Below are 22,602 nucleotides of genomic sequence, written 5' to 3' on the forward strand. Positions count from 1 at the left end.
AATTATTTGTGTTGGAAGGAATGTTGGGGGGGGGGAATTGAGGTGGGGGTTATTTTCTAATTTTTTTTGTACATTTGGAACAGTGACAATAAATGCGCCCCCTTTATACTGTCTTTTCTCCACGAGGTGGGGAAGCAGAGGTTCTCTAGACCAGCACTGTCCAGTAGAACTTTCTGCTATGATATAAATGTTCTATAATCTTTATTGCCCAATACCTGTAGCTATTGAGCATTAGAAATGTAGCTAGAAACCATATTTTAAATTTTCATTAAACAGTCACATGTAGGGCTAGTGACTGCCGTAATGGTCAATACAGCTGTACTGTACTGGGTCCACAGTTACCACCTGTAATTCCTTTCCAGATTTCATCTCTATCTATCCTCACGTGTTTATTGCACAGGACCCTAGCCTGATGATTAGAACAGGTGAGGGACCTTTCTTGTTGGGCTGTTTCTGGCCTGCCCGTGCCCTAAGGGTGGATTGCTGTTTATCCTTGCCATGCAGCTGAGCATGTTTATATCTCCCAAGGGCTATTCTCTGCCCAGAAATGCCCTGTGTGGGTGTGGCATCAGGTTGGGGTTCCATCCAAGTTGTTTCAAGAATTGCTGACATTGCCGGGTACAGCTCTCTCCCCCAAAGCTCAGGGTGTGGTCATTAACTTCCTTCTCCAGCGGAACTGGGAAAGGCAGTATCATTCCTTGTTGTGAGTGAAACATCCACTCCTTATGCAACAGTGAGGAACGAAAAGGATACGACTGGTGTGATCTTTGGTTCAAACGAACTGAACCATTTCCCTCTTCCTTTTTGTGGGTCAATCCAAATCCTATCCACAGTTATAGTTTTCAGTTACTGGATAATTCCAGATAGGAGCCCCAGTTGCAGGTGATCCTCAACCTCCATGTTTGGAAAAGGAGAGCTCTATTCCTACTGTATCCCCTAGTTACCAATTTCAACAGGGGTCCCCAACCCCTGGGCCAGTCCGTGGCCTGTTAGGAACCGGGCCGCACAGCAGGAGGTGAGCGGCGGGTGAGTGAGCGAAGCTTCATTTGCTGCTCCCCGTCGCCTGCATTACCGCCTGAACCACCGCCGCCCCCTCGCCACCCCCCCCCCCCGCCCCAGCATGTGGAAAAATTGTCTTCCATGAAACCGGTCCCTGGTGCCGAAAAGGTTGGGGACCACTGAATTACAAGATTTGATAGAGCCTCATAGCAAAATATATATCAGGGTCATCCATAGTGCTTTGAAAAAGTAAAGATGCCTAACCATAATCTTGGAGATTCTAATTCATAAGACCTGGGCTGGGATCTGGGGATCTGATTTTTTAGGGAGCCCCAGAACTGGTTCATATACACAGCCATGGGTAAGAGGATTCAAGGAAAACAAACTTGACACAGAAGCAATCAGTTTTAATTTTTTAGCCATGTTTGTAAAAGAATTCACTTTCAGTACATGGGTAACACCCAAGCCCTTTCCCATTATATCCAGTTGTATTACAAGTTCCTTTAGTTCTGTTACCAAAAGTTTTCATTGTTTCTTAAGGGACGCTACCAAGTAAATTCTGATGTTCTCAAGGTATCTTGTCCTGGAAATGGTATCATTTCTCAGGATTTAAAAATAACTTGGCTGAACTAAAGGTGGAGAAGCCAAGTCTCTGCTACTTTTCCTAGTCTCCTGGGCACAGCTGTGGAGTCTTGGCACTGTGCCCATGCCCTAAAAATTTAAATATGGCAATATGAAAACCAAACCTTAAGAACCTAGAGCAGCTCTCCTACTTCCCACCATGGACTCAGCAATAAGAAGAGCAGACAGTTGTATTCTAGTTAATAGCTGCTTTGTTCCTTCATAGCATACTGGGCAGAGGGTAAAGAGCCCTCTGTCATCTTCAGCTGCCCCTGTTCTTTTCCTCAAACTCCAGGATGAGACCTTTAATGTGGGACAATTTCTGATGCAGGTACTCACAGCGGCGCTTTTCTTCCCTGTAACCTGGGTACCGCTGCAGAGAAAAAGCATCCATGTCAAAAAAAAAAGTCAATTCTGCCTTTTTGCTACCATTCCCAGGCCTGGTCTTACCTTCCTGAACTTTTTGTATTCCTGGACTATCTTTTCTTCCAGCATCTGAAACAGAAAATGTTAGCACCAAGTTTAACCTTAAGAAAAAAGCTCCAGTTCTCTTAGGGAGTGAAGGAACTTCCCTTCTCATTCTACCAAATTATACAGACTAATTTTTCCCTCAAAACTGGCTTGCTTGTCACGTTGGTCGTTGAACAAACAGGATTATGGGTAGTTAGCCAGGAGTTTACAGCCAGTAGAGCTCAGGAGCCAGCCTGGGCCCATCCAGCCCTTACCTTGTGTTCTGGAGTTCCTCGCTGAGCGCTCTTCATCTCTGCTCCCAGCTCTCTGAACCTTTGGCTTGCAGCCCCAACACGGGCATGCAGGGTGCGGTATTCAGCATAATCTGTCTCAAAGTCCTGCTTGTAAGCATGGTGCTGTTCTGCGCTGTGGATGGCCCTGTATTGCCTGCCAGGAGCAGAGTATTGTCACCTTCAATATCATTGCCCCCCAAAGCTTCCAGCTCCCAGGAAGTTTACCTTAATATCTCATATGCACAAGGCTTGATAAAATTGGAAATGGCAGGGGACTCACAGGAGGTAATCTGGTACCTCTTCAGGGCTTGGGGATTCAGAGTCTAGGAAGGAAGCAAGACATGAAGGTGATGATAGGCTTTTTTTCCCCCACTATGGCAGTTTCACCCTCCTCCCATTAACTCACCTGCTTGAACTGAGGGACTGTGCACCAGCCTGGGGCTAATGTCTTCACCTTTATCTTCTTGCTCCCAATCTTCTCCCTCCTGTAGCTCCTGACTAGGCAGCCCTTGTAGGGGACTTGGAGCTAGAGACAGAGATCTGAGCCTCTTTTCTTTTAGTTTCACAGTAGCTGCAGGTGCTGGACGTTTCTGTTGGAGAAAATATCTCGGTCACATGAACAGTAAGCCAGAAGCCTCCTATTCTGTCCTTCTCTTAAAAATTACTTCCATATAATGAGCTCTGGGACCATGAAAATGATAAGGTCCCAATTTTTAAATTTTAGCCTCATTGGACACAACTCTCTTTGAAAAACCCTTGCTATTACAACTTACCTTGTCCACATGTTTCTGGCGAGCAGAGGAAGGCAGTACCTGATCAGGCTCTCTGTTTGGAAGATGGCTCTGGTTCCTAGGATATTTGAAGAGGGAATGGGAGAGAAGAAGCCAAGGGTAGGGCTAGATCCCTTTTTACAGCATTTAGGGTGGAGATTAGAGAAGACAATACCAGGGCTTCCCAGATTAGTCCCACCCTGCCCCCAAGTACCTCACTTCCCACTGCGCCATGTGTTCCCTCAAGGATCCTGGGAGTGACTGTTCTTGGCTGCTTGCCAGTGGATCTGGCACCTGGCAGGGAAAGTGGTAGGGGCACATGGCTCCCTAGGCTTCAGGCTTTGCCCCACCTTATCCCAACTCCCTGCAGTTTCTGGCCTTACCTCTTCTAGTGCCATCTGTGGCTGTGAAATTGTGTCTCCTGCAGAATAGTCTCCCATGTTCTGCCAGCTCTCATGATCTCTGGCATCTTCAGTCAGGTTGTGACCCTGAACTGAAGATGGGGCTGGCATAGAATCCATGGCTGCCCAAATAGTGAGGCGCTCCCTGAGTGGACCCAGGCAGTGGAGGCGGTTAGGCCCAGATCTGGAAAGAGGTAGTTTAGAACAAAAAACAAACAAAAAACAGGAAGGTGGAGAACTTTGAAGCACCTCTGGATATCCCCTTCCCAGACTTTGCACAAACTCTTTCTTACCTGCTACCTATTCCCCTTACCTGCCTAAATGTTGGCACACAAGGTCCAAGCCACCACCGGGGCCCTCCTGTCCACACGGAGACACTATGAAGGAAAAGAGGCAGGACCAGCCAGGACCTGGGAGCCTCAAATACTGTGGGTGAAAGGAGACCATAAGCTCTATGAAAGTCAGTTCCTCCTACTATCAATGCCACTCCTCCCTGAGCCAGCCTAAGCCTGAAGATGGGTCCCACGGGGCTTATTAGCACACCAGGTGCAGCTGGGCCTGAGTTCCTCAGGAGGCTAAGACGGCACAGTCTCTTCAACCGCAGCCTCTTGAGACCACAACCCAGCAGCCCCTCGCCCCATTTGGGGTTCAATTCTCGAAACTTCCTCAGACCTTGACTGCCCTCAGCCTCCCGCCCTGACGGTGCCTTTCTGGAGCCCATGTCTGTTCTCCCTGCACTCCACCTCCACACACCCCAGGCCCACGCTTACCCCTCGGTTGCCTTGGAAAGCAATCACTGGCCGAACCTGCGGGGAGAGCACAGACTTGAGCTAAGAGCAGGTGAAGCAGCGTCCCGGATCCGGCGTCGGGTGCCCGGGGTGGGGGTGGGGTGGGGGGACCTGCCTCGCAGGCTTCACTTGGAGAGGTGGGGAGGCCGGAGACTGAGGATGCTGCTTCCCATCCCCAGGCCCCTTCGGCAGGGTCGCCGGCTGAGGCCCTACTTCCCGAGGGGTAGGGGATGGAGAGGATGGGGCCCGGGCTGGCCGTACCTGTTGCCGCTGACACTCTTGCAGCGCCCGCAGCGCCGCGTCGTTGAGCCTGAGCAGCAGGAGGCTGGTCCGGGCAGCGGGGGTGAAGCAGAGCCGGAGCTTCCCCCTCAGAAGCTCCTGGGGTCCCTCCATGGCTGCGAGGTTCAGAGCAAATAGGACGGGAGCCACAGACCAGGGCCACTACCACCTCTGCTGTGCAGGGCTAGGCTGGCACACCCGATAGCCCAGGTAGGCCCCGCCCCCCGCCGGGACCCCACCCCCAGCCCCACCCCCAGCCAGCCCCACCTCTGGGATTTCCCGCTCGCGTGGGCGGCGCTTCGCTCTCCCCCAGAGGTTAGCACCGACCCCAGCGGTTTCTTCTTGGATTGGCATGCGCTTTTTGGGCTTTCGGAAGGTGCTCTCCCAGTTCCGGGGAGAAAGTCTGCAGCCAGCTTCAGACCTCTCACCAGTCCCCAGTCCTGCCTCAGTTTTTCCACCTAACCTGAACACTTGAGAGTTTCGGTCGGGCCCAGCCCATCACGCCAAGAGCCCCAAGGGACCGGAGGCTGGCGGACCCGAAGGGGGATTCCCGACGCCAACACCTGGCCTAGCGCTTTTGCTTTTCCCTACCCTACGTACTGCGGCGAACCCGAAGCCGGTTTCTAACTAAGAATGGAGAGAAAATCAGGCCCCGTTTTTGGCAGCAGTGAAGCTTGGCTGTCGCAAGCAGATGGGCATCGATGGGCAGAGATGGGGGCCGTGGTTGGTGGCAGGAAAGTTGCAGGGCAGAGGAGATGGAGAACTCAGTCCCAGGTCTCCCTTCCTGGCCTATACACGTGAGATTGGTGGACACTGGTGTGAAAGGGAGCAGGCTCACTTCCTCAGGAGGACCAAGAGGTGCCATGAAGTTTCCAGACATTCTGGAGGTCCAGATCCTGGTGCAGTGAGACCCCAGGACCAATCTCATGTCGGCCCTTGGTGTCTCCTCTTGTCCCTGTTTGGGTATGTCTCCCAGGAGCCCTGGTGTTGTTCTCTTTCCTAGCTAGGATACCTCTGCTAAATCCCTGGACGGGCATAATCCCAGATGACCTTAATGCCCTTCACCCTAAATCAAATTATCTATACATTTGTCAAAACTCATCAAATTGCACACTTAAAATGTATCTATTTTAATGTCTGTAAATTATACCTCAATAAAGTTGATTTTTATTTTTTGGCCACACCCCGCAGCTTCTGAGATCTTAGTTCCCCCACCAGGGATTGAACCCAGGCCACAGCAATGAAAGCACCAAATCCTAACCACTGGACCTCCAGGGAACTCCCTAAATTTGACTTTTTAAAAAAAATTAGTTAATTAATTTTTGGCTGCATTGGGTCTTCTTGCTTCACGTGGGCTTTCTCTAGTTGCGGGGAGAGGGGGCTACTCTTCGTTGCTGTGCGTGGGCTTCTCATTGCGGTGGCTTCTCTTGTTGCAGAGCACAGGCTCTAGGCGCACGGGCTTTAGCAGCTGCGGCAGGCAGGCTCAGCAGCTGTGGCTCGTGGGCTCCAGAGCGCAGGCTCAGCAGTTGAGGCACACGGGCCCAGTTGCTCCGCAGCATGTGGGATCCTCCCGGACCAGGGCTCAAACCCTTGTCCCCTGCATTGGCAGGTGGATTCTTAACCACTGCACCACCAGGGAAGCCCCTGTATGTACTTATTATCAATTAATTCTTTTTTTATATCAATTAATTCTAATATGCTCCTCTAGAAGTGGAAATTTCCTCCTCATATATTCAAATATAATCAGTTATATTATCAATTTTATCAGTTATAAAACTTATCAGTTTTATAAATTTCCATTTTTTTCCTTAGATATATACCTCCAGACCCTTTCATTCTCCTGTTCCACTCTGAAATAGTTGCTTCTCTAAGCCTGCTGCAAAGTTATCATCCTGGGGTCTCCCTTCAAACAGCCTGGGGATTTCCTTATCTCCTATATTGGATGCCCTTTTTTCCTGAATTCTACTACTTTTTTCCTTGATTTACCCCCTCATTTTGGTGGAGTACATCTCCAATAGCTTCCTGGAAAGGGTGCATGGTAGATAAGTCCTTTGAAACTGTGTGTCTTTATTCTATTCTACTTAATTGATAGCTTGGCTGGGTAAAAACAATTTGGTTGTTATTTTTCTTCAGACATTTGATGACATCACTCACTGTCTTTTGGATTCCAGTGTTGCTGCTGACAAGTCTGAAGTCATTCTCATTCTTCATCCTTTGTACGTGACCTATTTTGTATCTCAGAAACCTTTAGGATCTTCTCTTTGACTCCAGTGTTCTAGTATGTTGTGGCATCGATCTTTTCTTATTTTTTGTGCTGGGCACTCAGTGGGCCCCCTCTCATTCTTTCCTCTCATTCTGAAACTCATATAATACAGATGTTGGACCTCCTGAACTGATTGCCTAATTTTTAAATTTTTTCCTCTCCATCACTATCTTTTTGCCCAATTTTCTTGACTATTTCTTCCAGTTTTATCTTCCAATGCTTTTATCGTATTTTTAATTTCCAAGAGTTCTTTATTATTCTCTGAATGTTTGTTTTTTATAGCTCCCCTGTTTTTGTTCAATATCCTCTTCATTTCTAAGGGTACTAATTATAGTCCCCCTCCCACTTTCTTTTGTTTCTGGAATTGTTTCTGATCCTCTAAGACCTTATTTTCTGTTTCTGTTTTGTTTTGGCCTATTTTTATGTTAAAAGTGTTTTCTCCAATGCTTGCTGATCCTCAGCTATCTACTCATCTCTACAAGCAAGGCACTAAAATCTGACCAGAAGCTTAATATGCATGGAGAGGGCTGGTTGCACTTTAAGATAATCTTACTGGATCATTTCATTATGTGATCCCTGTAATTTCTCTAATTATTCAAGCTTTTTCCCATCTCAGGGCCTTGGCATATGCTATTTCTATTGTCTGTGTATTGCTTAAAATGTATTTGGCAGAAGTTACAGGAATCTGACTCAGGGCAGCTTACACAAAAAACAAAATACGTATGGTGGTTCTCATAGCAGGAAGCTCAGAGAGAGAACAAATATTACAGTTGATGTATTCAGTGGCCCAAGAGCATCATCAGGGACCAAGTTTCCTCCTGCCACTCACTTTGCTTCAACCTAAGGCTTGTCCTTCAAGGTCATAGAAGCCAAAAGCAGTAAGAGTAATCCTTATTCAAGTCAGTGGGAGAGAGTACTGTCTGTCTCCACAATGGAACAAAAGTCCTTCCCTTTGGTCTGATAAGGCCAATTTAGGTCACATGCTAACTCCTAAACCTATAACTGTCACAAGGTGAATATCATGCATGGTTTAGGCAATCCTGAGCCAGTAATGCTAAGAGTGATGAGTTTACTTTGATTGACTTAGCCATTCAGGACCACTCTTGGAATATAGGGAGGGAAAGAATTTCCTAAAACTGTATTGCTCTTCTTTGTTAAAGGAGGGATGTTAGAAATGTTTGGAATTCAACTGCACTGCTGGAGCCTTCTTCTACTTTTCCTACAGGCCTCAGTTTAAAACTCACCACAGGGAATTCCCTGGTGGTCCAGTGGGTAGGACTCCATGCTATCACTGCCAAGGGCCTGGGTTTGATCCCTGGTCGGGGAACTAAGATCCCATGAGCTGCGTTGTGTGGCCAAAAAAAAAAAAAAGTCACCACAGAAGTGGGTCTCTCCCATTATTCTTTGTCCTTGCAATTTTGTTTTTCTTTTAACACTTAACACAAGTTGTAACTTCATACTGTTTGGTTTGGCTACTTGTGAATTGTAAGTCTCCTCCACTAAAGTGTTAACTTCATGAGGTCAGAGACCATGTCAGTTTTGTTCACCACTGTATACCCACTGCCTAGAAGTGTCTGGCACTTAATAGGTGTATGCTTAATATTTGATGAAGAACCCAGAAATCAATAGTATCTTCCTCTCTAACTGAATACCCAAAATATATTTTGAAGCTGCACACTTTTGCCATTTCTGCTGCCACCATTTTGGTCCAAGTGGCTATCTTCTGTTCCCTGATGTAATGGACATCTTTTGTTTGATCTGTCTAGCATCCTCCTTTTCTGGGGAACAAAATCCCTTTCTTTGATAAACCTGTTCCTTCCCCATACTATCTATATGGTTCTGGTGGGGGCTGCTCTCATTATATCCTGCCCCACACCACCTCCTCACCACAAAGGTAGGCACCTAAACCATCAGAGCCCTGTCCTGGGGTTTTAAAAACTAAATTTAAAGGAAGAGACTCAGACCCTCTCTCTTGGACACACTGTGATATGTGAGGGCAGGGACCATTGGTGGCCATTTCCTATCATGTCAAGGGATCTGGATCTGAGAAAATAAAGCAAAGAGATGGGGAGGCATCCCCCTGTCATCGGTTTTAGTCATTCACACCCCAGCCCATGCCCCAGTTTGGTTATGTAAGCCAACAAATTCCCCCTTTTGCCCAAATTGGTCTGAACTGCATTTCAAGTATCTGTTACCCAATTAGGCCTAGCATCCTGGATGTCTGTGATAGCCTCCTGACTGGTCTCCCCATTTCCATTTACCTGCTCTAATCCACTTTCCTTCCACGGAGTGATCTCTTCAAAATTTACATCTTGCTGCTGAAGAGCAGGGACTTGGTTAAACCTTCAGCCCCACACTTTATTACCTGTGCTTCCTTGGGAAAGTTATTTAACCTGCCTGTGCCAAAGTTTCTAAATAGGTAGAAAGGGAATAATGACACCTCAAAAGGTCATTGTAAGGCCCAAATAAGAAAAGTAAACTTAATATACTTAATAAGCGCTCAATGTTAGCGAGTAGTGGTATTAGCAGTAGTGACTCAGATCATATCACTACCCTACCTTCTTCCTGACCTAGTTTCATACCATGCTCACTAGGCATTAGTGACTCTCCTACTACCTACCTATCCAGCCTGTTACCTATCCACTAACCTTGTGGCTCCTGATGGGATGGCCTGAGGGAGCAGGACCTTAGGGCCTTCACACACGCTGTTTCCTCTCCTAAAACGTTCTCCCCCGCCTCCTCCCACCCCTTGCCCTGGCTAAATCCTCCTCCGTTTGTCTCAGCTCAGTTATCACTTTCTTCACTTCCCTAATCAAAGTTAGGGTCTACAGATATACTCCCTTCACAGAACCAGCAGTAGTATGATTTCTTACCAGGAGAGGTAGAAAAATTGTTTACAGATAGTCTTTATTCAGATTAAACTGACATCTATTTTGATGGATAGGTGCTTATGCTGTGTGCCCTGTTAACTCTTTTGAATATCATCCTTGTGTAAAATCTGTTCATTTCTTTCAAAGCAATTATCACAATTGATTTGCATATATATATATATACACACACACACACACACACACAGAGAAATACCTATATATGTATTATATATATAGAGAGAGCTGTTTCTTCTTCTCTACACTATATGTTCCATGAGTATGGCGATATACATGTTCTGTTCATCACTGTATACCTAATGACTAATACAGTAGTTGGTACATTGTTGGTGCATAACACAATGAATATTTGTTGAAAGAATGAGTGATTTCTTTGGCAATTCCTGGAAAAGTTAGACTGGAGGGAGGTGTGGCAACCAGCCTAGGTTCTGTTAGGATTGGAAATAGACTCTTGAGCATGGGGGTAGAGTGGGGTGAGTTAATAAGAGGAAACTGGTTACAGGGTTGTTCCACTCTCTCACCCACCTGAGCAGCTGGAGTTGATAAAGAGGTAGCAGGTGCCAAAAGAGAACTTGCTTCCTCATCCTGCACTATTTCACTCATCCCTGGCTAGCTCAGTTTTCTCCATGGGGCTGGTTCTGTAGTCTCTCTATATGCAAGGGGACCCATTGGAACCTGGGGGCTAGGAAGCCAGATAGTCCAAATTCTTTTTGTGAACTGTGGTCAGTCTGTTGCTATAGGTCTGCAGATGCTGTCCCCACCCTTGAAGTCCAGTTTCCTCATCTTCTCACTTTATATGTGGGGTCCCTAAATCCTGCCTCACCTCCTTCTCTCAGAGCCTTGGGTCCCTAACTCTCAACCTCGTGCTAAGTTAAAGTGGAGGTATTTTCTCTGCCCTCTGGCTGTTGGCCAGTGGCCACAGTTCTTCACCACATGGGCCTCTCCTCCTGACATGGCAGCTGGCTCTCCCTGAGCCAGCGATCCAAGACAGAAAGGAAAGCAGAAGCTGCAATGTCTTTTAGCATCAGAAGCGATATACCATCACTTCTGCCATATTCTGTTGGTCACATAGACCAACGCTGATTTAGTGTGGGAGACGATTTCACAAGGATGTGAATACCAGAAGGGAGGGATCATTAGGGGCCATTTCAGAGACTGGCTACTACTCAGGAGTTAGAGGAATTTGGAGAAGGAAGAGGAGGTTTTAGGACTTGCCAAAGGGAGATGGAGAGGACATTAACCAAGTGCCTATTATGGGCCAAGTCCTTTATATTAAGTTATCTATATTAATCTTTTCCACAACACTAAGGGGTAGATATTATTCCCATTTTTCATATAAAGGAATTGAAGCATGGAAAAAATGATTGTCCAAAACCAAATCCAGTAAGTGGCAGAGTCAGAATTTGCACATTGTTATGTGTGCCACCAATGTTGATCTATTACATTTGGTATGTACCAAAGGGTGGGATATATGCTACTGGTGATATAAGAAGTAATTTTAATAGTATAGAGACATAGCAGTAAGTAACACTGAAAGTATAAAAATTAAATGCTTTTCAATATTCTGATGACGTCAAGAAAAAGCTTCAGTTTGGAAGACTTATGCCTTATTACCTCTATAACACTTGTTAATTTCTCTCTCTGAGAAAGAGAGGGCAGGCCCCAGGTTCAGTAGCTTTGACAGTGATGTTATTTTGGTAGAATTTAATAATATATTTCCTTTCCATTGTATTTCCTTTTATAGTTACTTTCTCTTTGTGGGCAGGTGATACTGATTTAAAATTTACTAAAGGAATATGAAGTTTGGGTTATATCCTTCATTTGAAACTGATACAGGGAGTTCCCTCGTGGTTTAGTGGTTAGGATTTGGTGTTTTCACTGCGGAGGCCCAGGTTCAATCCCTGGTGGGAGAACTGAGATCCCCACAAGCCACACAGCACAGCCAAAAAAGAAAAAAAACCAACCCTGGTAAAAAATTTTAAAGTAATAAATAGTAGTAGTTCAAGCGATACCTGGGTATGGCAAAAATTGTGAGGATGGTAGTGAATGAGGTTTATTGTCTTCCCTCAGCTCTATGTTGAGAAAGAAGCCAGTCTTAAGTGCCAGCCTCAGCTTGGTTCTGCTGTGGGCACTAGCTGAAGAGAATCAGAAGTTAAAATTTACAACCAGTCCTTTCCTGTGAGATTTCCTAAGCATTTCTCCTTTATCCCGTGAATTCCTTGGGACTGGTGGGGAGTCTTGTACACAGATTAGTGAAACTGGGAATGAGAGCGATTTTAGTGGGAAATCTAAGCTTCCCGCCCTATTCAATTACGAATTACAAACGAGGTGTGGTTAGTGGAGATGGTGGAGATAGTACAGTACAGTGGGGAAATGTCAGAGGGAGAAATGGACATAGCATGTGGATTTTCCAATCTCTTAGTCCCTGATCCAACTCCATAGTCCGTGATTTTGGGGTCCTCCAATACTTCCAAGCTACATATTTGAAGCTTCTATGGGGTTATGAACAGGACCAAAGTTTTAGGACATATGGGATGTGGATGCGAATTTCTATACTGGAGGAGTTTGGGATGGGGGAACAATGTGGTTAGAAAGGGATTTCTGAAGTTGCGTTTGTACACGATTTTACATAGTATGCAAACTCAAGTGTCTAAACAGGTGGTTGGTTGGGGGCGGATCCTAGGTAACAGGGGCAAGTTTAGTCCCGGAGTCTTGGTAACAGCACCGGCCGGACCATTTCAGCCCCCACGAACCCGCAGCCCTCTGTTCCCCCTACGTTCCCTCTGAGTGAGTCTGTCTGTGTCCCAAACCGTCCCCATATGAGGGCACTCTGCCAGGTCACGTGCCCAAGCCCGCGGGAGCGCCACATCGCCACCCGCACCCCTTCCCCCCACCCCACTCTGCCCACGTGACCTGGCCCACTTTCTCCCCTCCCGACCTAACGACTTGCTCGGAAAGCCCCGCCCCACGCAGCGTGCTCGGCCTGCGAACCTCCGCCCCTTATCCGCCCGACCTCCAGCGTGGCTCGCGGACCCCACGTGTTTCTTCCTGTCCAATGGGAATCGGCTCCCGGGCTCGAAGGGGCGGGGAGGAAAAGACAACTTCGTTACGCTTCGAGAAAGGGGCGGGGCCTGCAACGTCGTACTGAACGAGGGGACGCAACGGAGGCAGGCCGGAGCCGCTGCCGTCGCCATGACCCGTGAGCACTGAGACCCCCCCCTCCTCTTGCCCTTTTCTCCTTTTCCATCCTAAACACGACTGCCGAACCTCGGCATTGACCTCGTTTTGGCTACCCCAACGAGACCTTTCTCTAGGAGCGCTGTTTAGCGACCCTCACACTTGGAGCCCGGAAATCGACCCTTTGCCCACCGAGACACTTCTTGAGAACCTCCCCACCTCGTCAGGCAAAGGCCCTCCCCGACGCTCTGCGGTGTGGGAAGAAACCCTGCGCTCCTGTGATAGACCCAGAGCCCCCCATTCCAGATCCCTGCCCATCCCCCACAGAGACCCAGACTGTCTACACATAACCGCCACCCCGTGTGGGCCCCCATGCTGCCCCGAAATTTGAAGCACGCTTCTAGCGGGCTCCTCAGGACCGTCCTCCGTCCACTCCCCACTTGACCTGCCCCGTGGCAGGTCCCCCCTCCGCCCAATCTGCAGCCTAGGCTCCGAAAAGGCCCGGTGTCGGCGCCCCGGCAATGAAGTGTTGGACCCTACGAGTGTCCGGTGAGGGGAGAGGGTCGCTGGTGTGTGGCCAGAAAGGCCCTCGCGTCTCACCTTTTATCTTCTTTCTCTAGGCGGTAACCAGCGCGAGCTCGCCCGCCAGAAGAATATGAAAAAGCAGAGCGACTCGGTTAAGGGAAAGCGCCGAGATGACGGGCTTTCTGCTGCCGCCCGCAAGCAGAGGTAGCCCCAGGGAGGGGAGGGGTGGGGTGAGACCTGGGTTTAGACCAAGGGTTGTACCTGGAAAGAGAGTTAGCTCAGAGCTTACATCTGGACTAGGCGTGAGGGGCAGAGTGCATTGTTTCCTCTAGGGTTTTATTCCTCTCACCCTCTAAATTGTTAGCTCACAGCCTTATAGGAAGGGACTGGGGCGGGTGCTGCCCTCTGTGTGATTTCTGAGTGCCCCGGGTCTGACCTGAAGGGCAAGGGCAGGGAGCTTCACATTTCAAATGCAGTAGTGGTTATGACAGCCCAGTACTTTTGGCCCTCCTTGCTGTTCATTTGTTCTCCCTTCTCCCAGCCTTCTCACTGGTGTTGCTGGGTGTGGTACTCAGTGCAGAATAGCCTTGGGCCTGTGTGGCCAGACTTCTGACCCCTTGGGCAATAGCCAGATAGAGACTGATTGCCTTTTGAGCCTCAGCTCTCTTCCTCTTGTTCTCCTAGGGTGGGAATACAGCAGCCACATGCTGAATTTTGTCCCATCCACTTCCATCTTATCCTTTGTGCCCTTCATCCCCCTGCATCTTGTCCTTTTTGCCCTCTGGTACCTCCCAGTGCCCCATCATCTCTACCCCCAGGGACTCGGAGATCATGCAGCAGAAGCAGAAAAAGGCAAACGAGAAGAAGGAGGAACCCAAGTAGCTTTGTGGCTTCGTGTCCAACCCTCTTGCCCTTCGCCTGTGTGCCTGGAGCCAGTCTCACCACGCTCGCGTTTTCTCCTGTAGTGCTCACAGGTCCCAGCACCGATGGCATTCCCTTTGCCCTGAGTCTGCAGCGAGTCCCTTTTGTGCTTCCTTCCCCTCAGGTAGCCTCTCTGCCCCTGGGCCACTCCTGGGGGTGAGGGGGTTACCCCTTCCCAGTGTTTTTTATTCCTGTGGGGCTCACCCCAAAGTATTAAAAGTAGCTTTGTAATTCCTTGAGCGCCTGGTTTGACTGGGGATTTGGGGGGATGGGGATGGAGGAATGGCTGCCCTTTCCCACCAAGAGGGGAGAGAACTTCAGACTCTGAAAGGATGTGGATATGTAGACTAAGTGAAACATCACAGGAAAAAATTCTTTTTTGTACTGCAACAAACAGGTATTCTGGGTATGTGGTAGAGAAATCCTCTAAGAGCCTTAGGGACTTCTTTTCTGTGATTTTTTTTTTGTCCCCCACTCAGACCCTGAACATCATCCTACGGATGGAGTTGAGGTCCTAAGAAGGAAGGCTGCAAGACCTAAATTTATGCCCCTCTTCCTCATTCTTCCTCAGTTTGTTTGCCTGCTTGGAAGTTGGCCCAGATCCTGCTGCTCACTGACTTCCCATGGTTAGCTGCTCTCAAGTGGTCACATTCTCTTCTGTTCTGTCATTCCTCATGTGAGGGTGGTTTTTGTCGTCCCATTTCCTTTGACCTCAACATCAGGATTAAAACCTAGGGTAGTCTCTGTGCTCCTTTCTTCCTGTGTCCTGGTTTGTTCTAGGGTTCTGGGCTTCTTAAATCCCTGTACCCAGGGCTGAATTCCTTATTTTCCTTTTTATCCCCAAGGGCAGAGCCAAGTAAGTCTTCAGTCCCTGTTGGTCTTTCCCTGCCCCCATCTCCACCATGAGAGCCAGGAAGGAGCTGGTGCCGCACTGTCTGCTGGTTCCTGAGCTGCTGACTTGGGAGTCAGGCTCTTGAGCTGGGGTGAATACATAACGGTAGCTCCAGTGAGTCAGATACTCTGCCCAGGGCATTAGGGTGTGTATGGCCACTTTTTTCAAGTCAGACATACTACTGACTTCAGCCTAAAGGGAGGTAACTACCCATTATGTCCTTGCGGTATTTGTTGGGCTGGACAGCTCCTTTGAGTCAAGACTAGGGGTACAACTTGAAGGGAACCCCAGTTTGTTAAAAGTACCTAGACTGGATATTTGTTATCTGGCAATACTGACGCGATGACAGTGTCGCCTGAAGAGGAGGCTGGGGATCTTGGGTTGGGGACCAACAGAATGGTGCCAGTAGTAGCCCCAGATAGAGGAGTACACAGGCCCAGCATGAGGCAACCTTGACCCAGAAGGTAGTCCAGCTACCTGTGGTGAAAGTCTTTTCCAGTTCCGCTCCCTCATAGCTGTGGAACCAAAGTCTCTGATTAGAGAATCTGCAGGGTCATGACTTTTAGATCTGTCCTACCGCCCCACTGAAGAGTATGGCATATGGTAGACCCAGTGTGTGTCCTGAGAACTCGGGACTGGCCTTGAATTGCTCTTTCCCTAAAACAGCTAGGTTTTCAGAAGAGTGTCCCAGGCCCGCCTCCATCCTACCTGAACCAGTTGGTGAGGGTAACCATGACATAGAGTGATGCAAGGAAGAAGACGAAGTGGAAGGCAGAATAGCTATAGGAAAGCTGCTGGGCTTGCACTGGAGGAGCTGGAGCTGCCTCTTGGTTAGCTGGCCTGGCAGCCCCACCTCTTTGCCCTGGAGAGAGGAAAGGACTGCTGGCAGCAGTGCTGCTGAAACACCTCTTCCCTCCTCCCTCATCTTCTTTTGTGAAGGCACTTGAGGGCTCTTTGGCACTCTGCAGAAATCTACACTTACGGATCCTCACTTGACACTCACCTTCCTCTGGCTCCACTGTTTCAGGGCAGCAGAAAGAGAGTGAAGGCTTTTGTAAAACAAAAGGCAGCATGTTTTGGAATGACTTTAAAAAGAATGTCTGGGTAACAGTATAGGAAACTCCTCTTTGAAAAGATTGGTGTGGTGTAAAAATGGAGGCACACCTGGGTTCAAATTCTAGCTTCAGTATATAACCAACTGGCTATGGGAACTTTGGTAAGATGTTTAACCTCTGTGCCTCAATTTCTCCATTTGTAAAATGGAGCAAATACCTACCTCACAGGGTTGTTGTGAGGATTAAATTAAATGAGATTATGTATGTAAAGTATCTAGCACAGTACCTAGCACATTGTGGGTACTCAATAAAAGGTAATAGCAGCTAGAATCTGAGCATTCTGGGTAGAGGTTGATAGGATTTGTGTGTGTCTGTGACTATGTGTGAGGGGGGAGGGGTATTGGGGATATTGAGCTCTCCATCCTCACCTGGATCTCACAGCTGTAAACCTTGACAATCCACAAGGGCCCAAATACCTCAGCAAGGTAGGAAGCCTCATTGCTGAGAAGGAAGAGATGGTTCTCAAGCTGGTCCAGTCAAATAGCAGGAGGATTGCCTGAGGGCATTTACTGCTAGCTGGTTGGTCCATATTAGTAACTCTCAGGAGGGTACTGCGCTCCTGGAGCCCTTTTCCGCCAAAGATTTAGAAATCTTTTCATGTGAGGGCCCTGAAATCTTTATACATTTAAAAATTCTCAAGTCATTTCCCCTACCCCCTTCATCTCATACAGATCATCTGGCAAGTGCTATTCTTAGAAGTTGTTTTTGTTCATGGGGAGCTTTCCTCTTATCTTGCTCTAAAGTTTAAATAAACCGTGGTCCAAGACAGTCTCCTGACCATCGTTCCCTGTCCTTTTGAGCATCCTCCCTTTTCTCACACCTTTCCCTTGACACCTTTATGCATCAAGCAAAAAGCACACAAGCATACATGATGCCAGCACTCAACACTGCCAGAGAAGTATCTGGTGTTTGGGGTTCCATTTTACTCAGGCCAGGCAGGCACAGAGTGTGATTCTGTCCTTGAAGGATTACGGAGAAGGGGCAACAGAAGAGAAAGGTGGTAAGAACAAAGAGTTAGGTATTTGGCAGGAGCAAAAAAGGTTTTAGCATGGGGAAATCCATGTCCTGTCCTTACCACTCTCTGGAGGACGGCTGGACAGTGCAGAGAATGTCAGGTACATGATAGAGCAGCTGATGACAGAGGCTTGTAGAAGGCCAGAGTGGAGCTGCTCTGGGGAGAATGGGAATCCTTGCTTTAGCCTACAGGGTAGTAATTTCCTTTACTTCTACCCTCACTTGTACTTCTGTCCCCCCACCCTTTGGGGGAAGCAGAGAATTGACTGAGGTAGGGAGGCTAATGAAATTTGCTATACTAAAGGTCCCCCAAATCTGGAATGTTGCAAGGCATGTATCCACTGAGGCGGATGCAGGGAGCGATGGAGAGGAAGGAGAGGAGACCACAGCAACAAAGGTGCAGACTAAGCAGCATCTTGTTGAGCAGGCAGCCATCTGGGTGTGTGTAGTAGTGGAACAGAAGCACAGCTGCTACACCTGCCATGCTATAGAATCCTAGGGTGGTCAGCAGCACAGCTAGGAACGAGGGGCAGTCTTGGGCTGCACCTGTTTGCCTAGGGGTGGGAGATAGGCAATGGCTTGGGGCTCCAACTCTTCTTTTTACCCATTATCAACTATTCCCCGTCTTCCAGAAGACTGGTGAGACTTACCCATCCCACCTGGCCCACAGTCATTTCACATTCCTGAGCTTTTCGATACTGCTTAGTGGGAAGCTCTGGGACCATCAACCTGTCATGTCCTTTGCCCAACCCAACGGGGTCTAGTAATGTCAGACTTCTCAGGAAGCCTTTAGGGTTATGTCCTCCTTACCAGTTCTTGTTCCAGGAATGGGCAAAGGCTGTAATAAGCACCAACTGCAGCAGGATGAATGTGAAGCCTCTACAGATGCCCATGTAATGCCAGGTTGCAAGTGAGGCACCAGTGGGAAAATGTAGCTGATCATATCATTACTCCTGGTCCTCTTCCTACCCTCTTTTTTTCTTAGAAAATCTTTTAGCTTACTTCTGCTGATCAGGATGAGATGGAAGGTACCTGGGAAGAGATGCTCATCAGGCATGCAGAAGGCAACAGCACAGAGACCTAGCAGGAACAGCAGCTTGAGGAGCCAGAAGGTGGTTAAGAGGGAAAGAGAAAACCAGACTCAGAAGAAAAGGCAAAGGAGAGTGAACAGTGCCAATGGAGGAAGGCAAAGGAGAAAGCAGAACTATAGGAAGGGAGAGAAGAGACAACTAAGTATAGGAAGGGAGGAACCAGTCCCATGTGAGAGGGGCTGGAGATAGGCCCATCACAGCCCATTCCAAATTCTGACTTGCAGATACCTAAATAAAAAAATCCGGACAATGTTTTAGAGTTGACAAAAGATTTGCATATAGTAACCCCACTGTTATCTCCATTTCAGAAACTAGAATGTCAAAGAGGATAAGTGGCTTGTGGTCACACAGCAAGTATAGTGGAAGCAGGGACTTAAACCTGTTTTCTGTCTTTTTACAGTGCTATTACTTCATCTTGGAATTTCCTTTACTCAGCTTATGTCTACTTCCCTCCTCATCCCCTCCCCACCCAAAGAATACACACACACCTCTTATGCAGCTGTGCTCTCAGGCTGGTGGGGGAGTGGAGGTCGACCAACAGCACAGCCTGCAGCAGGTGGAAGGTGGCAGTTCCTGCACATACTCGGTATACAGCCCCAGAGCCGCTGAGCACTGGGCAGTGAGAGTGGCCAAACAGATGGGCACAAAGCCCTGAGGGCATCTGGATCAGGAGGGAAGGTACATGTGAGAAATGGCTGGGCAAGTCATCATGCATAGAGAAGTACCTTCTTCTTATGGGTTATGTCCGCTCATTTGTCCCTTTCCCCCAACCTGAATCTCTTGTTTATCTCAGGGTTTCTCCTTTTATCCTGTCCTGCTGCACCCCAACCTCCTCCCACTTACCCCACGTGCCTTGCCCCAGATTCTTTCCACTACCATCCTTGACAGCAGGAGGCAGCAGACTGCTGAGGTCCCCACATGGAGGAGGATGTAGAACAGGCGGCTACAAGGAGACTCCGTGAGAGGGGGCCACCTAGGATGGCAGCAGCAGGTACAGGGAGCAGGCCCACAGCAGAACACCTGAGGGTAGAGCAGATGCAGGGCAGCAAGGTGGAGATTTGCTGAGGAAAGGCTTACATTAATGTACATGTGAGGTTAACCCAAGAGGCTGAATTCCAAAATTTCCCCCTCCCTTCTCTTCTCTCCTTTCACTCAGGAATTCTCAGACTGTCTGGTTCCAAGCTATTTAGGATTGCCTTCCACTGACATCAAGTAGAGCTTTCATCATTAGAGCTTAACTGCAGGCTTGAGCAGAACTTTCTAAAAGCCTAAGTCACATCTGGCCTCTAATCTTTCCCAGGTATCCGGTACCGGGTACATGGGAGGAGAGGTTTAGTGATCAGTAGTCTTAGAGGCAAAGAAGCAGAAGGGCCTCAGAAGTGAAAGGAAGGCCTATCATCTTTATCAGCTCCCATGGGTTTTCCTCCCCAGCTTCAGCCACCATTCCCTTCCACTTTTTCAGATAGCGCTTGCTCCAGGGAGCCCTCTGCCCAAGTACCCTCTCACCTGATAGAAGGGAAGACTCACTATGACACTGCAGACTCCACTGCGTTGCTGTGCCAGGCGGAGGGAGGTGCTGGGGCTTGTGACCGCCTTTGCACCCATCCTTATCCCAGGGATTAGGCCCAGGTCCACCAGATGGAAGGCAGATGAGAAAGTAGTACCTTTCTTTTGTCCTCAGCCCATTGGACTCCTGCTGTGCCGGGGTTGGTCACCCAGTTTAAGGCAGAATGGGGAGGGACATCAGGAAAAGAACACCGACCTTCAGGATGTGGTAAATGCAAATGTCCCTGTGAAACTACTTTCTCCCCAGGATCCTTGGGCCACTCAGTCTGTTCTCCCCAGATTAGGGAGCAGTTTGCATATCTGGCTTGTAGACTAGCATTTTTAATTGGTTTAGGATTAGACGTCATCCGTCTTGATCAGAATTCCTTGGGGTGTGTGGGCTGGACCTAGGTGAAGAGGAGGTAAGGATGGGAAGGCCTGGACTGGTGACGGGTTAGGTCTGGGACACGGCCTGGCAGAAAGCAACACTAGAAGCCCGAAAGGAAGTCTGAGAGGCGTACTGGTTTCCTCGCTGAAGCTTCTAGAACCAGAGCACCAAAGAAGGTGTGGCCCAGGGCCGATCCCGCCTCCTCCTCTCCCGGCGGAAGTTGCGAGGCAGTTACCGGAAGTCTTCCTGAGGCGGGGCCGGGCCTCTGGGGCGGCGCGGTGGGATCGACATGGCGACCGAGGGGGATGTGGAGCTAGAGTTGGAGACTGAGACCAGCGGCCCGGAGCGGCCTCCAGAGAAGCCACGGAAACATGACAGTGGGGCGGCGGACCTGGAGCGAGTCACCGACTATGCGGAAGAGAAGGAGATCCAGAGTTCCAATCTGGAGACGGTGAGGTTGGCCGGGATCCTGTCTGGGAGGGATGAGAGCAGAAGGGGCTTGGAGGCTGAAACTGGAAGCCCAGCTCCATGGGTCTCGATTTCCATGGTGGGAGGAGATAAGAGGGAAACTGAACCGTCATTGGAGCCCGCCGCTTGCGAAAAGGAACTTGATGGAGATTGGGTTTAAAATGGGTCTCAGGTGCACAGAGTTGAATTAAACGTAGGTCCCGGTTCCTGGTACGCTCGTCATCGTGAATACACACCCCACCCGCTTGTTACTGGTATTTTAGATTATTAGGAATTGTGGGTAGCAGAGCAGTAACTAGATCTGTCTTTCCCGTAGGCCATGTCCGTGATTGGGGATAGACGGTCCCGGGAGCAGAAAGCCAAACAGGAGCGGTAAGTCGTTTTACCTACGGGCCCCCCTCTTTCCCCCAGACAAAAAAAGCCATCGTTAGGCCTTTGTACCTTGTACTGTTCTTCAACTCTATCGCCAATTTCTGCAGATCTAAGATTTACAACTTTACTCTTGGTGGAAGGAAAGGCCTCCTGGCAACACCTGCTGCCTGCTGTAAATATTCCAGGGGATGGGATGGGATGGGATGTTAGGTGAGAGGGTGGGAGTCGTTTTGTATTTTCAGTCAACAGTGTTTACCAAGAGTCATTTATTTGTAAGGCATAGCTGGAAAAAATCCTTTCTGGGAGTTTATGGTGGAGGTAAAGAATGAGGACTAAGTACATGAATATTTGCAGGGAGAAGGAACTGGCAAAAGTCACTATCAAGAAGGAAGATCTGGAGCTGATAGTGAGTAGTAATGTCTAACTAGTGTATGGGTGAGGGAGATTTCTTTAATTTGGGTTGTCTCCTGAAACAAGTAGAGTCCTCATATTTTGCTGGCACGTTAATGCCCGGGAGGAGACTTAGGTAAAATCATTGATCCTTTTCCTGCAGATGACAGAGATGGAGATCTCGCGAGCAGCAGCAGAACGGAGCTTGAGGGAACACTTGGGGAACGTGGTAGAGGCTCTTATTGCCCTAACCAACTGATCTGTGTTTTCTCAGACCTACCCACTGGATTAACTTACTTCAATAAAGATGTCTTTTTTTTTTCCAAGTTGCAGTTTTATCATTTTGGATCAAGTGCAATGTATATCATATTGTATTTTATTGTGGGAAATTTACATGTTGGAGTATAACCCTTAATGAACCTATATGAAGGATCAGTGTAGAAGAGTACCTCATGTTCAGATGCAGATGCTATGTGGCAGATCAGGCTCATTCATATGACTAGTCCTCAACAGCATTCAAGGTACACTAGAGTCTCAGCAAAGTTTACTGTACTCCATGGCATGCGTCTCTAGGGTAGCTTATGAACAGCTGAAAGGCCAGTACCTGCCTAGGAGCCACTGTATATAGTTTTAAGTCACCAATCCAGTTCATAAGCCACTGTGAGTTAGAATTTAGGTACTGAGGTGGGAACATGGTAACTACAATAGAAGTTATCAAAAGTTATGTCTTATATAGAATTAATTTATGAAAGATTTTGATTTAATATTTTCTGAACCACACCACTTACACCTTGGATTCCATTTTCTAACCTGGAGAGAAAGCAATTTTACTTTAAAAGTTGATCAAATTTTTGATCACCAACTCACCCTTGCTGAGCGTTTCCTCAACTATAAAATGATACATAGATATGATAGGTTGTTGTAAGAATTCATGAGCAGGTGAATGTAGCTC

At 48.2% G+C, this 22,602-nt stretch overlaps 4 protein-coding genes across 6 annotated transcripts; 2 read left to right on the forward strand and 2 right to left on the reverse strand.

The window, feature by feature from the left end:
• Positions 1-1,399: 1,399 nt before the first annotated feature.
• ELL3 (elongation factor for RNA polymerase II 3) lies at positions 1,400-4,715 on the reverse strand. The gene is made up of 11 exons (XM_068550590.1): positions 4,584-4,715; positions 4,305-4,340; positions 3,848-3,960; positions 3,517-3,718; positions 3,348-3,427; positions 3,137-3,212; positions 2,770-2,953; positions 2,644-2,686; positions 2,346-2,517; positions 2,071-2,115; positions 1,400-1,993 (listed from the first exon to the last, which is right to left on the reverse strand). Exons 1-11 carry the CDS (start codon positions 4,713-4,715, stop codon positions 1,883-1,885), a joined length of 1,194 nt encoding a protein of 397 aa, XP_068406691.1. The 3' UTR covers positions 1,400-1,882.
• An 8,127-nt stretch (positions 4,716-12,842) lies between these two features.
• On the forward strand, positions 12,843-14,609 carry SERF2 (small EDRK-rich factor 2). Of its 2 annotated transcripts, none has more exons than XM_068550658.1 (3): positions 12,843-12,951; positions 13,550-13,658; positions 14,250-14,609. In XM_068550658.1, the coding sequence occupies exons 1-3, from the start codon at positions 12,945-12,947 to the stop codon at positions 14,533-14,535; spliced, it is 402 nt and encodes a 133-aa protein (XP_068406759.1). In that variant the 5' UTR covers positions 12,843-12,944; the 3' UTR covers positions 14,536-14,609. The 2 variants fall into 2 exon arrangements, with proteins under 2 accessions (XP_068406759.1, XP_068406748.1); XM_068550647.1 differs by having other exon boundaries at positions 12,844-12,951; positions 14,273-14,609.
• Positions 14,610-15,562: 953 nt separating this feature from the next.
• Positions 15,563-20,092, reverse strand: SERINC4 (serine incorporator 4). The gene is made up of 13 exons (XM_068538595.1): positions 19,994-20,092; positions 19,336-19,507; positions 19,259-19,275; positions 18,979-19,148; positions 18,429-18,511; positions 18,207-18,300; positions 17,739-17,950; positions 17,462-17,553; positions 17,228-17,357; positions 16,751-16,824; positions 16,271-16,316; positions 15,976-16,129; positions 15,563-15,782 (listed from the first exon to the last, which is right to left on the reverse strand). Exons 1-13 carry the CDS (start codon positions 20,090-20,092, stop codon positions 15,563-15,565), a joined length of 1,563 nt encoding a protein of 520 aa, XP_068394696.1.
• A 565-nt stretch (positions 20,093-20,657) lies between these two features.
• On the forward strand, positions 20,658-21,976 carry HYPK (huntingtin interacting protein K). 2 transcript variants are annotated; one of them, XM_068550625.1, is made up of 4 exons: positions 20,658-20,871; positions 21,205-21,260; positions 21,615-21,666; positions 21,814-21,976. In XM_068550625.1, the coding sequence occupies exons 1-4, from the start codon at positions 20,710-20,712 to the stop codon at positions 21,907-21,909; spliced, it is 366 nt and encodes a 121-aa protein (XP_068406726.1). In that variant the 5' UTR covers positions 20,658-20,709; the 3' UTR covers positions 21,910-21,976. The 2 variants fall into 2 exon arrangements, with proteins under 2 accessions (XP_068406726.1, XP_068406735.1); XM_068550634.1 differs by lacking the exons at positions 21,205-21,260; positions 21,814-21,976 and having other exon boundaries at positions 20,675-20,871; positions 21,615-21,674.
• Positions 21,977-22,602: the final 626 nt, after the last annotated feature.

This window comes from Eschrichtius robustus, chromosome 1, assembly GCF_028021215.1.
Source record: "Eschrichtius robustus isolate mEscRob2 chromosome 1, mEscRob2.pri, whole genome shotgun sequence".
NCBI classification, from domain to species: domain Eukaryota; kingdom Metazoa; phylum Chordata; class Mammalia; order Artiodactyla; family Eschrichtiidae; genus Eschrichtius; species Eschrichtius robustus.

Excerpts from the sequence above, each read along its gene's own strand:
- ELL3 (XM_068550590.1), bottom strand. The coding sequence starts at position 4,715 with ATGGAGGGACCCCAGGAGCTTCTGAGGGGGAAGCTCCGGCTCTGCTTC. Across the intron at positions 3,428-3,516 it reads CACAGATGGCACTAGAAGAG|GTGCCAGATCCACTGGCAAG; the intron begins GTAAGGCCAGAA and ends TTTCCCTGCCAG. Across the intron at positions 2,687-2,769 it reads CAGTCCCTCAGTTCAAGCAG|ACTCTGAATCCCCAAGCCCT; the intron begins GTGAGTTAATGG and ends CTTCCTTCCTAG.
- SERF2 (XM_068550658.1), top strand. Across the intron at positions 13,659-14,249 it reads GCTGCCGCCCGCAAGCAGAG|TGCCCCATCATCTCTACCCC; the intron begins GTAGCCCCAGGG and ends GGTACCTCCCAG.
- SERINC4 (XM_068538595.1), bottom strand. The coding sequence starts at position 20,092 with ATGGGTGCAAAGGCGGTCACAAGCCCCAGCACCTCCCTCCGCCTGGCA. Across the intron at positions 18,512-18,978 it reads CTGAGAGCACAGCTGCATAA|CACCTTCTGGCTCCTCAAGC; the intron begins GAGGTGTGTGTG and ends TTCCCTCTTAAC. Across the intron at positions 16,130-16,270 it reads AACAGTGGAGCCAGAGGAAG|GGCAAAGAGGTGGGGCTGCC; the intron begins GTGAGTGTCAAG and ends TCCTCTCTCCAG.
- HYPK (XM_068550625.1), top strand. The coding sequence starts at position 20,710 with ATGGCGACCGAGGGGGATGTGGAGCTAGAGTTGGAGACTGAGACCAGC. Across the intron at positions 20,872-21,204 it reads AGAGTTCCAATCTGGAGACG|GCCATGTCCGTGATTGGGGA; the intron begins GTGAGGTTGGCC and ends TCTTTCCCGTAG. Across the intron at positions 21,261-21,614 it reads CAGAAAGCCAAACAGGAGCG|GGAGAAGGAACTGGCAAAAG; the intron begins GTAAGTCGTTTT and ends GAATATTTGCAG.